Here is a 14478-nt window from a genome sequence, read left to right on the forward strand (position 1 = left end):
TAATATTCAATGTTCCTGTAGTGTGCCTTTACAAAGAATGCCTTTGAAAGAGAGCTTTGCTGTAATTATGAGACCATAAGATATAAGAGCAGAATTAAGTCATTCAGACCAAGCAGTCCACTCCACCGTTTGATCATGCCTGATATGTTTCGAAACCCCATTTTCGTGCCATCTTCCCGTATGCCTTGATAACTTTACTAATCAAGAGGCTATCTATCTTGTCAAAGGCCTTCCAGAAATATAAATAGATCATGCCCAATAGCTCTCCTTTGTCTAAATGCTCATTACCACCTCAAAAGTTCTAACAGGTTTATCAGATGTGACCTTCCCTTGAAGCCATACTGGCTCAGTATTTCAAAGTAACTTGTGTTTACAGCTTAAATACAAGATCCAGCTAGCTAAGCTAGATGATTGCAATTATATAAAAAGAACATACATTTTGGAAACTGTATGCTTATGGCTGTTTTGCCTTCATAATAACTTTCATGATGAGATCACTTTTCTTTGACACAAAGACAAAAGAAAGTATTCAATCATGGGGAGACGATGGCAAGATGGTATTATTGCTGGACTGTTAATCTAAGAGACCCAGGTAATGTTTTGGGGGGGCTCTGGTTTATATCTAACCACGGCAGATTTCAATTCAATAAAAATGTGTAATTAAGAGCCTAATGCTGACCATTAATCCATTGATGGGGGAAAATCCCACCTGGTTCACTAATGTCCTTTCGGGGTGTGAAACTGCCATCCTTACAGGGTCTGACCAACATGTGACTCCAGACCACAGGAATGTGATTGACTCTCAACTGCTCTTGGGGCAAATAGGGATGGGCAATAAATGCTGAGCTAACCAGTGGTGCCCATATCTAATGAATAAAATCCAAATCACATCATTTCCACTTCTGAGATACTGGTTCAAGTTCTAATTTAGGCCTTGAGCACAATCCATCTTCTGTGCACTACTGTTCAAGATGCCATTTTTCAAACGTGATATTAAGCTGTGATCCCACAGGGAGCAATTTGTTTTTAAAAGAAGGTAGAAAAGCAGAGAAATCAGCATCTCTGGAGAGAAACAGTTCATGTTTCTGGTTGATTTAATCTTTTATTAGAACTGAATCTCACCAGTAGCACATTGGCTGCCACATTTCCTTCAGCAGAAGTGACGAATAATAAGCCATAAACTCTGTCCTCCATTGCGATGTTTCTTGCCCTACTCTTCCAACTCCAACCACAAGCCCCCTTCTGAAGCAAACAAGCCATGATGTCTCTTCAGCTCCAAAGAAGAGTACTTAGGCTCAATGTTTACACTGGTCCTCTTTTTCACAGGTGTTACCGGATTTGTTGAGTTTTTCCAGTGCTTTGTTTTTAATTTCAGATCTTCACCGACATTGTTTTGTTCTTATTCAAAAGTACTTTTGTTTTAAGGCACATTGGGGTGATCTGGTTGTGTATAAAGCTTTGTATAAATGCAAATTTTTTTTGTTGTGAATTTATACTGCTCCTTTCTTCTTTTCAGGGAAGGCGATTTTTAAGTTTTTTGTTTAGCTGGGATGTGGAATTCATCAAGATGATCCATGACACCATTAAGAACCAGCTACATGTCTTTCCTAAGTATGAACAAAGTAATTAGGGCATGGGGTTTAGGCAAGAAAAGCATGCACTGAGAGTTAATTTAAATGTAGGAATGTGAGTGAAACTTTTGATTTATGTAGTGATCTTCCATTTAGGGAGTTCAGAATATCCAGCCAAATCATTTGCTCAATTATTAGATTACTTTTTAAGTGCTTGCAAATAACGTTTAAGAACTAGGTAATTAGTTCAAAAAGTATCATAACACTTCTGTGACTATGACACAAAGGTGGCTGTTTGCCCATCAAGCCGACATGTGCTGGTTAAAGAAACATTATTACCAGTTTTTAAAATACCCTTGCACCTTTATTTCCAACAATATAATCATCCACTGCACTCTTGAATACTTCAATTGAACCTCCCTCTACCACACTACTAGACATTGCATTCTATACTCTAACTACTCAATGAAAAGGTTTTCCTAACTTCAACCTTGCTTTAAATCTGTGCCCTTTTTTTTAAGAATTAAAATTCGAATCCCTATTGTGTGGAAGCAGGCCCTTCAGCCCAACAAGTCCATGCCAACCCTCCGAAAAGCGTCCCACCCAGACCCATTTCCCTACATTTACCCCTGACTCAAGCACCTAATCTATACATCCCTGAACACTGGGAAATTCAATTTAGCTTGGCCAGTTCACCCAACCTGCACATCTTTGGATTGTGAGAGGAAACTGGAGTAGCCGGAGGAAACCCACGCAGACAGTCGCCCAAGGCTGGAATCGAACCCAGGTCCCTGGTGCTGTGATGCAGCAGTGCTAACCACTGAGCCACTGTGCTGCCCTCTTCTTCTTGTTTCTTTTATGAGCTGGAGCAGTTTTTCTCAATCTCTCCAGCTTCTCATCATTTTGAAAACTTCTCTCAGGTTTCAGCTTAGCTTTCTCCTCTCCAAGCATTACAGTCTCAGTTTAGAGTCAGAATCAGATAACACAGAACTTGCCCTCGCCTCATCATATCTGTCCGGGCCTATCTACTCTAATCAGACTTTCCAGTGTTTGGCCCATGGGCATGAACATTAGAATTTCTTTGATCCCCAAAACTGAAGTTCCTCATTCTTGGAAACAATACTGCACGTCTTATATTACATCTTTCTGATGTAATGCCGGAACCATAGATAGTATTCTAGCTTAGAGTTCATATGCTATGTTTTGCTAATTGATTGGATTATTTTTATTTTATTTGTGATGTTATGCTCTCTTTATGCTGAACTTGACATTTCATAATGGCTTTATTGCTCAGGTTTGACAACTGTGTGCACTCTCACCTCTAGTAATCAATCTGCACAAATGACAGAGATGCAGCTATAATCACTTTTTGTTTTACATGGATATGCCTAATTTTAGCTTTGTGCTTAGCTCTGTTTTTTCCTATATTCCAATTCTGAGCCTTGTCCGACTGCAATTAATTCCAGGGATGGCTTGAATTTCAGGATTGTCATGTTGTCTGATAGGAGTTTCAAAGCACTGAATCAATGCTTAAGTATCAGGACTTTGCAAACTTTGCTTTTCTTATTCTGTTATGATTAACTCTTAATGATGAAGTTTGTGATTAAATTTTTGCCTGTAGGTCCATCATGACCTATGTAGCTGAGATATATTTTAGAGCTTGGAAAAAGGCATCTGGAATGTTTCTGAAGGTAAGTGTTTTTAATTCTAAGACATTAAGATTAGGGAGGGATCTGTGGATATTCTAGGGCATATTGATATTAAGAAGGAAAACATGAAAATAGATAAAGCCCCTAGGTCTGATGGAATCTTTCCCAGAATACTGAAGCAGGCAAGGGAGGAGATTGCTAGGGTCTTGATGGCAAAATTTGTATCCTCTTTAGCCACGAGAGATCCCGGAAGACTAGAGAATGGCCAATGTCATTTTTTTTTATTTAAGAAAGGCAACAGGGATAATCCAGGAAATTATAGGCTAATGACCCTTACATCAGTAATTGGGGCATTATTGGAGAAGATTCTGAGGGACAGGATTTACTTGCATTTGGAAAATAATGGACTTATTAGGGATAGTCATCTTGGCTTTGTGAGGGGGACATTTTGTTTTTCTAATTTGATTGAGATTGTTTTAGGAAGCGATGAAGATGATTGAGGGTAGGATAATGGATGTTGTTTACTTGGACTTAGTAAACCATTTGACAAGTTCCCCTCCTGGTAGGCTGCTCCAGAAGATTAAGTAATATGAGATCCTGGATGAGTTTGTAAAGTGCCTTGGTCATAGAAGATCATTTCAGAGGGGTGTTTTGCTGATTGGAAGTGTTTGATCAGTGGTGTTCTGCAAGAATCTGTGTTGGTGTCTCTTTTTTTTTGTAATATGTAAATGTTTCAGGCAGAATAGAGGGAGTCTTTGAATCAGTCGGAATTTCTCAAGTTTGGGATCAACAGGTTTGTGCAAAGGTTTCATGAAGTTTGATGAGGACTTGATCTAACTGAATGGCAAAACAGACTCAATAAGGAGAATGACCTAATTGTGCTTCTACGTTTCAAGAGATAAGGTTATAAGCAGTTTATCATTGTGAGACTCAAGGGTAATGGTGTTGACAGAAATGTTTAGTTGAGGCTACAAACAGATCTGCGATGATATTCTCAAATCTCAGAGCTAGTTTGAGGTGGATATCCTACTTCTGCTCTTATTTCAGCTTTCACAATGAAAATAAACAGAATACACAGAAAACCTTGAAGGAATAGTTGCATTGCTTTTAATAGTTTCTTCTACTATACTCCCAATTAAAAAAACCTACTCAAACAGAAAATAAGGTTAATCTGTTGAAATCAAAGATGTTGAACCATTAAAAAAGCGAGTTTTAAATAGTGGGGAGAGTAACATACCATGTTCCTGTTTCAATTTTTTTATTTTTAAGTTGCTATTAATATTTATGATCAAACAAACACGTCACAACAATTTTTGTTAACTAATATTAATGCACTTTAGCATACTGCATTCACTTAGATTGTTATAAAATCTCTACAGTGTGGAAGCAGGCCATTTGGCCCAACAAGTCCACATTGATTCTCCAAAGAGCATCCAACCCAGATTCATCCCCCTGCCCTATCCCTGTATCTCTACATTTCCTATGGCTAATCCATCCAACGTACACATTCCTGGACACTATGGGCAATTTGTCATGGCCAATCCACCTAACCTGCACGTTTTTGGACTGAGAGGACACTGGAAACCCACACAGACACTGGGCGAATGTGTGGAGTTTGCACAGACAGTAGCCCAAAAGTGAAATTGAATTGAGTACCTGGCGCAATGAGACAGCAGTTAACCACCAAAAAAATATTAATCATTCGTTGTTGCAGATTGTTTGTTTATTAAAATGTGATTAGCTTTATCAATAATTTGTTTTAATCTAAAACTGAATTTTAGAATCATTGCTATGCGGGAAATATCTTTATGGAAAATTTTAACATTCACATATCATTAGTCCATTTTACATCATCACAAAATAACTGTAAAATTAGGTGATTGGGTGTATAACCCTGAAATATTTTCCCTTTCCTCTAGACTATTGAATATAATTGTATCCAGGATTTTATGCATCATGGAGTTCACCTTCCAAGGAATTCCCCAGTCCATTCAAAAGTGCGAGAGGTATGTGTAATTTTAAGTAATGTTAAGTTAATGAAAAAGATTTTTTTGATTGTCCACCACATTACGATAGATTTTTCTACTGATGCAGTTACAAATTGCAATTGTAATATTGATGAAACTGGTACACAAGAGATAAATGTTCCTCATTTGTTTTACTTTTTACTTGCTGCAGGTCCTTTGATGTAAGTGATGAATTAAGGGTGGTTTTAACATTTTATGGCCTCCATGGTGCAAACACTTGACCTATAGAGTATTGTAAACAATGCAGGAAGTACTGCAGTGCATGTCATTTCTCATTCGATAAATTTAGTTGTCTGTGTTGGTAGCTGTGAATTTTTCCTTGTATTGTCTTCTATAGTTTCTTTTGACTGTTGGCAAAAGATTGAGTTCAGAAACATTCTTGAAGAGACTTTGTTTTTGTGGATTGGCCTGGTTGTAGACTTGTCTTTTGCTGTCAGCATGAATCAAGATTTTTGAGAAGCCTAAATTGTAGCTCTTAACAATTTTTGAAATTATCTTTGCAGTTGTTAAGTTACTTCCATCAACAAAAACTGCGACAGGGGGTTGATGAAATGTTGCATCGTTTGTACCAGCCTATTCTATGGAGAGGACTGAAGGTACTACCGTAACTTTTTAGGATAAATTATTGACACATTACTCTTATGCCTTCATTCATTCTAAAGAAGGAACTTTGAGGACATTTTTAAAGAATGTTTTAATAAATGAAGACTGTTTTCGATATTTAATGATTTTATAAAATTGTTGGAGTGAATTTAAACAAAGAAAACATTGCAAATATTCAGTGCTGTCCATTATTATATAATCTAAATGAGAGTGAACACTCAAGCCCAATTCTGAAATCTGCTCCAAAGTTGTGGTGGGTAAGAATATTCTGACATTTTACGGATCAGTAATATTTTAACTTCATTTTATTCATTCGTGGGATGAGGGCATCATTGGCTAGGTCAGCATTTATTGCCCTAATTGCCCAAAGGACGAGTAAGAGTCACCAACATTGCTATAAATCTGAAGTCACATCTGGGCCAGACCAGGTAAGGATGACACTTTCCTTCCCTAAAGCACAGTATACAATATAGAGCTGTCAATATATAGTACAGTATTAATAGATTTGAGATCAGACCAATCCCTTGCTCATACTTAATGAGTTCTCTTTTCATAAAAATGATTCAGCCTTATAATGGAAATAATGGTCCAGATCTAGCTGTAGTTATTGCAGCAAAACTGTCACCGTTTGGCAGCATTGCACTTCTGAAGTTGATTATCATGTGCAGTTAAACCATAAAATCTGATCCTTCTGGCAGTGAATCCACACTTTCACATAAACTAATGTTATGGAGTCATAGAGTCATACAGCATGGAAGCAGACTCTTCGGTCAAACTTGGTCTATTCTGACCAGATTTTCTGAACGAGTCTTGTTTCTCTACATTTGGCTTGTATCCCCTCTCAGCCTTTCCTATTCATGTACCTGTTCAAATATATTTTAAGAGTTGTAACTGTACAGCTAGATCTGGACCATTATTTCCATTACTTCCTCTGGCAGTTAATTCCATTTATGCACCTTCCTCTCTGTGACCAAGTTGCCCCTCAGGTCCCTTTTAATTCTTTCCCCTCTTACCTTAAACCTGTGCACTCTAGTTTTGAACTCCCTTTGCCGAGGGGAAAGATCTTTGTCGTTCACCATATCCAAGTCTTTCATGATTTTATAACCCTCTAAAAGGTCACCCTTCAACCTCCTACCCTCCAGGGAAAATAATCCCAGCCTATCCAAGCTCTCCTTATAACTTCACTTGTAACGCCACTTTCAAGAAACTATATATCTGAACCCTGTTTGACACAATCTTCAGGACCCTACCATTAACTGTATAAGTCCTGCCCTGGTTTGCTTACCAAAATGCAATACCTCTTATTTATCTGAATTAAAATCCATCTGCCATTCCTCGGTCCATTGGCCTGGTTGATTAAATCCCATTGTGGACAATGAAGCTGATTATCTCACCACCAATTTTGGTGTCATTCGCAAACTCACTAACCATGCTTCCTATATTCTTATCCAAATTGCTTTGTTAATGTCAAAAAACAATGGACCCAGCACCAATCCTTGTGACACACTGCCAGAGGAAGTGATAGAGACAGGTACAGTTACAGCTTTTAAAATATATTTGACCAGTACATGAATAGGAAAGGCTTCGAGGGATGTAAGGCCAAATGTAGACAATGGAGACTGGTCACAGGCCTCCAGTCTGAGCAGTAGCCCTCCACCACCACTATCTGTCTGCTACTGTCAAGCCAATTTTGTATCCACTTGGCTAACTCTGCTGGATCCCATTGATCTAATTTTACAAAACAGCTCTTACTTTTTCCCAAGGGAACTTACAGTATTTTGAATATTTAATGGCACGCTGAGTTAATTGTTAGCACTGAAAACTCCCTCGAGTTGTGGAAAACTAATTTTATAAGTGTGGTACAACAAATTTCTCCAATATTTTAAAAGCACTTCACACTTTCTAATTTTTTCCAATGTTTATCATTCAATTGCTATCATAATTTTATATGTATGCAGCATTTGTTTCACTTCCTGTAAAATGAATTAAAAGTGAAGAGATGGCAATATAACCAATGCCCCTTGACATTTAATGGTATTAGCATCACTCAATACCCAACTATGAATATCCTGGAGGATACCATTGACCAGAATTTCAACTGGCCAACCACATAAATGCAGCGGCTATGAGAGCAAGTCAGATGCTAGGAATAGCAAGGTGAGTAACTTCCCTCCCCTAAAGCTTATTCATCATCTACAAGGCAGAAATCAGGAGTGTGGTGGAATACTTTCCACTTGCCTGGATGAGCGCAGCTCCAAAAACGCTCAAGAAACTTGACACCATCCAGGTTTAAAATAACCCATTTGATTAGCACTGCATCCACAAACATGGCTTGATGATTTAATGCAGTGTGTTTTGTTGATGTGTCATCTCTGCAATTGTGTATTGACATGGAATCCATCACCAATATATGTACTCCTTTTGTACTTTGGGTTTGATTTCTCGTTGGCTGGTTTGCGATGTGGAGAGATACCGACTGGAGCCTGGTGTATCACAGGGAGCAGTGCCTGGTCCGTTATTGTTTGTGATATTCACAAATGATAGAGATGGAACTCTAGATAGTGATAGATTTAGGACAGACATCAGGGATTGTTTTATTACTCAGCAGTGGAGGTGTGGAATGGCCTGCCTGCAACCGTAGTAGACCCGTGGACGTTAAGGGTATTTAAATGGACATTGGACATACATATGGATAATGATGGAATGGTGTAGGTTAGATGGGCATCAGATTAATTTCACAGGTCGGCACAACATTGAAGGCCTAAGAGCCTTTACTGTTCTATGTTCTATAAGTATCCACTTCCTCTCCTACCAATGCTCAGTAGCAGCAGTGTGTACTATCTGGAAGATGCACTGCAGAAATACACCAATGATTCTTAAACAACACCTTCCAAGCCCCTGACCATTTCTGTCTAGAAGGACGGGAGTAGCAGATCCATGGGAATATCATCATCTGCAAGATCTCCCTAGAGAAACTCACAATCGTAACTTGGAAATATATCACTGTTCCTTCACTGTTGCTGATCAAAATCCTGGAATTCCCTCCTTAAATGGCACGAGTCCAACCTACATCATGTGGATTGCAGCAGTTCAAGAAGGCAGCTTGCCGCACCTTCTATAGGGCAACTAGAGAATGCCAATAAATGCTGGCCAGCCAGTGGCGCTCACATCCCATGAATTTTTTTTTTTAAAAGGAAGTGGAAAAGTAATGCGTTTCATGCTGTGTTAGTGAAACAAAATGGAAGATCGTGAAATAGGTTAGAGGGTGAGGAGATCAAAGATCAAGGATGTCGCACAACAAAAGATAAAGGGAGAAGTGGCATTGTGCAACGGTGGCTGAGTGGCTAGCACCTCTGCCTCATAGCGCCAGGGACCCTGGTTTGATTCCTGCCCCGGGCGACTGTCTATGTGGAGTTTGCACATTCTACCTGTGTCTGCATGGGTTTCCTCCAGGTGCTCCGGTTTCTCCCTACAATCCAAAGATGTGCAGGTCAGGTGAATTGGCCATGTTAAATTGTCCATAATGTTAGGTGCATTAATCAGGGGTAAATGTGGGCGAATCAGTCTGGGTGGGTTACTCTTTGGAGGGTCGGTGTGAACTTGTTGGGCCGAAGGGCCTGTTTCCATACTGCAGGGAATCTAATCATCTAAAAAGTGGTGTTTGTGGAGAAGGCATTACGCACAGATCCAGAGGTGGTTGTTAATCGTAGATGTTAATAACAGCATATAGGTCAGCTCTTATCAGAAGTAACAACATGGAAACTAGATATGGACTTGGAATGGAATGGAACAAAATAAAATCAAAACTGGGGCTAGAGTACAAAGTATAAATTTTTGATCTCTGATCTTTCTTGAGTCCAGATAGCTGTACTACCTAAATGGAAGATGAGATGCTTCTCTTTCAGCTTATGGAACAATGCAGCTGGCCTCGGGTGGAAATATGAGCATGCTTGCAAAGTTGTGTATTGTAATGGCAAGCAAGCAGAAGGCTGTGGTCATACTTATGAAGAGAGTGGAGGTGTTCTGCAAAGCAGTCACCCAGTCTGAAGTTGGCAATCCTGGTATGGAGGGCACCACATTTGCCGAGAAGCGAATATGGTAGAATAGGATGAAAGAAGTAAATAGTCCCCTTCGAGGTGAAGCAACAACAACAAACTTTTTTTATTAACCGACACCTATGGCAGCAGGAGTGTAGCAATTGGTCAAATATTCCAGTTGATCAAGGGATTTGCATAATCAATGGAAAAACATGCACAAAGTAATATAAATGCAATGCAGGCACTACACACATTGTTATACTTTCTTCAAATCACTTAAATGATAATGCAACTTTGCTTTAAATAAAACTTAGGATAAGAGAGCCTACTCACTCTCATCCTCTGCTGACTATTTGGACATTGTTGGGATCGCAATAATACAGTAAACTTCTGATTTTGAGCAATACGATTTTTGCTGGTTTATCAAGAGTGCTGGTTCATAAGGTGCTGGTTGAAACAATGTTTGCTGCATATTAGATTTATAATCTTATTTAGATGAGTGCCAGGATTGAACGCACTTCTGGTCTTCGTACTTTAGAGGATCTGACCTTCCATGTTTCTGCAATATTTTATGTTTTACTTTCGCTCAAGTTAGTTTTTTCTCTTTCAGGCCAGAAATTCTGAAGTTAGAGCCAATGCTGCGATTCTCTTTATTGAAGCATTTCCAATAAGAGACCCTGGACTTGCCAATGAAGAAGTAGATGTTCAAATTCAAAAGCAATTTGAAGAAATTTTTGTAAGTATACTTTTGAACAAGTTGATTTATTTAGATGAAGCCTATTGGTCAGGATAGACTTTCCTTTAATAGATATCAAATCTCAATTATGATTGATTGCAATGGCAGCTCAGTCCTATTATGAACCTGTTCTTTGGAGATCCTAAAAATGCCCCAAGCATTCCATCACTGTTCTTGAGTGAAATAGCGGGAAAATAATTCATTATGCCGCTCATAATGGACGATGGTTTGATTTGTAAATGGGTGCAAAGTGTTGAAGTGACATGGGAATTCAGATGGACAAAATATGTGCCTGAATTAAAATAAAATCTTGTTGATAGCATAATCACGGCATGTTAAGTTCTTTTATTGCCATATCTCTTCACAGAATAAGTTTTGTAACAAGTGATAAACAGATGGTCCATACAAAAAAATATAACTTGCAATGTTTTAATTACGTTTTTTGTAGAGTCTTTTGGAAGATCCTCAACCTCTGGTTCGTTCAACTGGTGTGCTTGGTGTGTGCAGGATTGCTGCAAAATACTGGGAGATGATTCCCCCTGCTATTCTTACTGAACTTCTTACCACTGTGCTCCGTGAGCTCTCTGCTGATACAAGTTCTGCTGATGTTCGTTGTTCTGTCTTTAAGGTATGAGATGGTACTTTCTTCCAGTTTCCTTTTGCCAATGCTCCTACATTTAAGGATGCAAGGAACTGCACCTCACAGAGACTCCTTTTAAGCCTAGAATCAGCATCTGTGCTAGCCAACTTTCACCTTGGCGACAGCCACCTCCTAGGACCTCATTGATTCTCCTGACATGATGCCACAAGAGGATTTCACATGAGCCTGTTGAGCATCAGTTTTGACACTCTGGCTATTTTGCCTGAATGACAAACAAACTGATTTCTCTGGTTCTTGCAGAGCCAATTAACTATTTAAACATGGAAGTTTCAGGACTTCAAATTCAAAATTCAATAATGTGGGAGCATATTGTTAAATTCACCTTGTTGCAGGATTTTTTTTCTCTCCATGGAACTTTTAAACAATTTATATGATGTTCATATTTCAGCCATTTTAACAGCACAGTGGCAAATGTAAATGTATCAAATTGCTTAATACTTTGTGTGAAAAGATCTTCACTGTTGTGTTCCACAGTGTTTACCAGTTACTTTGGATAACAGAATGAGCCATCCCTTGTTAGAGCAGCTTCTTCCTGGACTGAAAAACAGTCTCCATGACAACTCAGAAAAAGTAAGAGTAGCCTTTGTTGATATGCTGCTGAAAATTAAAGCTGCTAGAGCTGCAAAGGTAAGATTACTAAGAAGATGAAATGCTTCAAATGTAAAATAACAATTATTTATCTTCCGGGTTGCCAAACAACTTTGTATAAGTAAAATGTTGCTCATTCCAAAGTCAGGAATGTTTATAATTCAGTAGAATTGTTTTTAATCGATGCTATTGTGTATGGACTAAGTGGTTCATAATTTTGTAGTGGAGGATTTTTGTAATGCTTAAATACTTCCTTTGGACATTCTATTTTGTAATAACTGTCCACTTAATTTGAAACTTTGGTACAAATGCCTCTGCATTATAAAGAATTGAATCTTAAATAACAATTACATTCTTCAGTATTCGTGGGTTGTAACACTCGGCAAGTCTGATAAACTTCAGGTCAAACTATTGTAAGTACAAGTTAGTGACCACAACCATTACAGAGCTCTAGACCAGAGGACATAGGAATAGATGTAGGCCATTTAGTCCATGGAGTGTGTTCTTCCCAGTCACTGAGATCATGGCTGATCCAATAATCCTCAACTCTCTTTTCCCCACAACGTTTGATTCTTATTGATTGCAAATCTGTCTTTCTCAATCTTGAATATATTTAACAGTAAAACCTCTATGCTGTCTGTGCTAAAGAATTCCACAAATTCATTAAAATAAAACAGAGCTGTGATATGACTGCGATTGTACATCCGTCCCTTATCAGGATGCTCTTGGGATTCTCTCTTCTAGCTGGAAAGAGTCTGAATCATCGCCATCTACCACCATCATAACCCTCTGCCTGTCCAGGCTCATTCTCTCTTTGAACAACTTCTCCTTTAACCTTTCTCACTTCCTTCAAAGATGTAGCCGTGGATGTCTTCTTGTGCCAATCTATGCGGGTAACCTCCCCACAACTCTTTCCATTGTATCAATGTCATTGTTGCTTCCACCCTCGTTTGGAATTGGAAGAGTTTATCAATTTGCTTCCAATTTCCACTGATCTCATTCACCTGATCCATATTTTTTACTGCTCTCTTCTCTTCCTCGACATCTCTGGTTTTATTTCTGGGGATTGGCTGGTCACTGATATCCAGTACAAACCCACCTGTACTTTCCATCTTTACACCCTCCTTCCTGTAAAGACTCCATTTCCATTCTCCCAGTTTCTTTGGTCTCCATTGCATCTGTTCTAATGATGCCATCTTTATTACAGGGATCATCAAAAATTTCCACCTTTTTCCTCAATTACTTTGTCCTTAGCCGTAACTGACTAGTTTTCTGCACATCTTCACTCACTCCTTCTCTGCTGGGGACAGAACCAATATGATTCTCAGTTCCTCAGCTTCCACCAGCAATCTTTGCTTCCAGAAGATCAAGTTGCCACTTCTGTCACCTACAGCATGATGCCAGAACCAGACGCATATTCCCCTTCCCCCTCTTATCAGCATTCTGCAGGGAGCGTCTCTCCAGGATACCTTCCTTCACCCCCAATACCTCTCTACACCATTAAGGCACCTCCCCATGCAATTTCAGAAGATGCGACCACCGCCTTCCTCTCTATCCAAGGCCGCAGACACCTAGGTGTAGTAGCGATTTACCAGCACTTCCCTTAATCTAATCTCCTGTATTTGCTGTTCACAATGTGGTTTTGGGTAAGTGTGAGAACAGAAGCACAGTTTGAATACTTTCTTTGCAGCATACCTATGTTCTGACCTTAAAAATGATCCTGAGCTTCCAGTTGCTTACTCTTCAATACGTCATGTTCCCTGGCAAACATTTCTGTCACGAACCTGCTGCATTGCTCCAGTGAGACTCAGTGAAAACTGGAGGATCAGCATCTAATTGTCCATATGAGGACCCTGCACCCTTCAGGAGTCGCCATTAAGTTCATTTTCATAGACTGCACAACATCCTTCCCACTGCCATACCCCAGGAACTGTCATGACTTAATATCTCTCTCTCTCTCTTACACTCTCACTTATACTCTCCCTCCCTGCCCTCCCCTGCCCTCCCTTCCTTCTCTCCACCACTTCTCTTTTGCACTCCTCCCCGCCCTCCCCAGACACACGCATTCCTTGTCATTGAGGTAAAAAAATTTTTTCCTTGATGCTGCCAGTTCTGAAGAAAGGTCACCGGTCTTGAAATCTAAACTCTATTTCCCTCTCTCCAGATTTACCTGACCTGCTGAGTTTGTGCAGCAATTTCTGTTCATCTTCCACAGATTCACTATCTTTTGAGAGAAGAGCTGGTGTATGGGAGAAGAATTCACATTTTTGGATCATTGGAATCTCTTTTGGGGTAGAGGCGACCTGTACAAGAAGTGTTCAAGGTTTAAATCGAGAGGAATTTGTTAAGTGTGTACAAGACAATTTTCTGATTCATTATGTGATGTACCTACTAGAGAAGGTGCAAAACTTGACCTACTCTTGGGAAATAAGGCAGGGCAGGTGACTGAGGTGTCAGTGGGGGAGCACTTTGGGGCCAGGGACCATAATTCTATTCATTTCAAAATAGTGATGGAAAAGGATAGTCTAGATCTAAAAGTTGAAGTTCTAAATTGGAGAAAGGCCAATTGTGACTGTATTAGGCAAGAACGTTCGAAAGCTGATTGG

At 39.3% G+C, this 14478-nt stretch overlaps 1 protein-coding gene across 3 annotated transcripts in view; it reads left to right on the top strand.

Moving 5' to 3' along the window:
- The window catches only part of ncapg2 (non-SMC condensin II complex, subunit G2), a 117635-nt gene that overhangs the window by 26963 nt on the left and 76194 nt on the right, over positions 1 to 14478 (top strand). For all 3 annotated transcript variants that reach the window (XM_043690697.1, XM_043690695.1, XM_043690696.1), the window contains exons 7-13: positions 1517 to 1611; positions 3193 to 3262; positions 5140 to 5226; positions 5751 to 5843; positions 10498 to 10623; positions 11072 to 11251; positions 11759 to 11911. In XM_043690697.1, coding sequence (XP_043546632.1) covers positions 1517 to 1611; positions 3193 to 3262; positions 5140 to 5226; positions 5751 to 5843; positions 10498 to 10623; positions 11072 to 11251; positions 11759 to 11911 — 804 coding nt within the window. The remainder of the gene's footprint in view (positions 1 to 1516; positions 1612 to 3192; positions 3263 to 5139; positions 5227 to 5750; positions 5844 to 10497; positions 10624 to 11071; positions 11252 to 11758; positions 11912 to 14478) is intronic.

The sequence above is a fragment of the Chiloscyllium plagiosum genome, chromosome 5 (genome assembly GCF_004010195.1).
Source record: "Chiloscyllium plagiosum isolate BGI_BamShark_2017 chromosome 5, ASM401019v2, whole genome shotgun sequence".
In the NCBI taxonomy this organism is placed as follows: Eukaryota; Metazoa; Chordata; class Chondrichthyes; order Orectolobiformes; family Hemiscylliidae; genus Chiloscyllium; species Chiloscyllium plagiosum.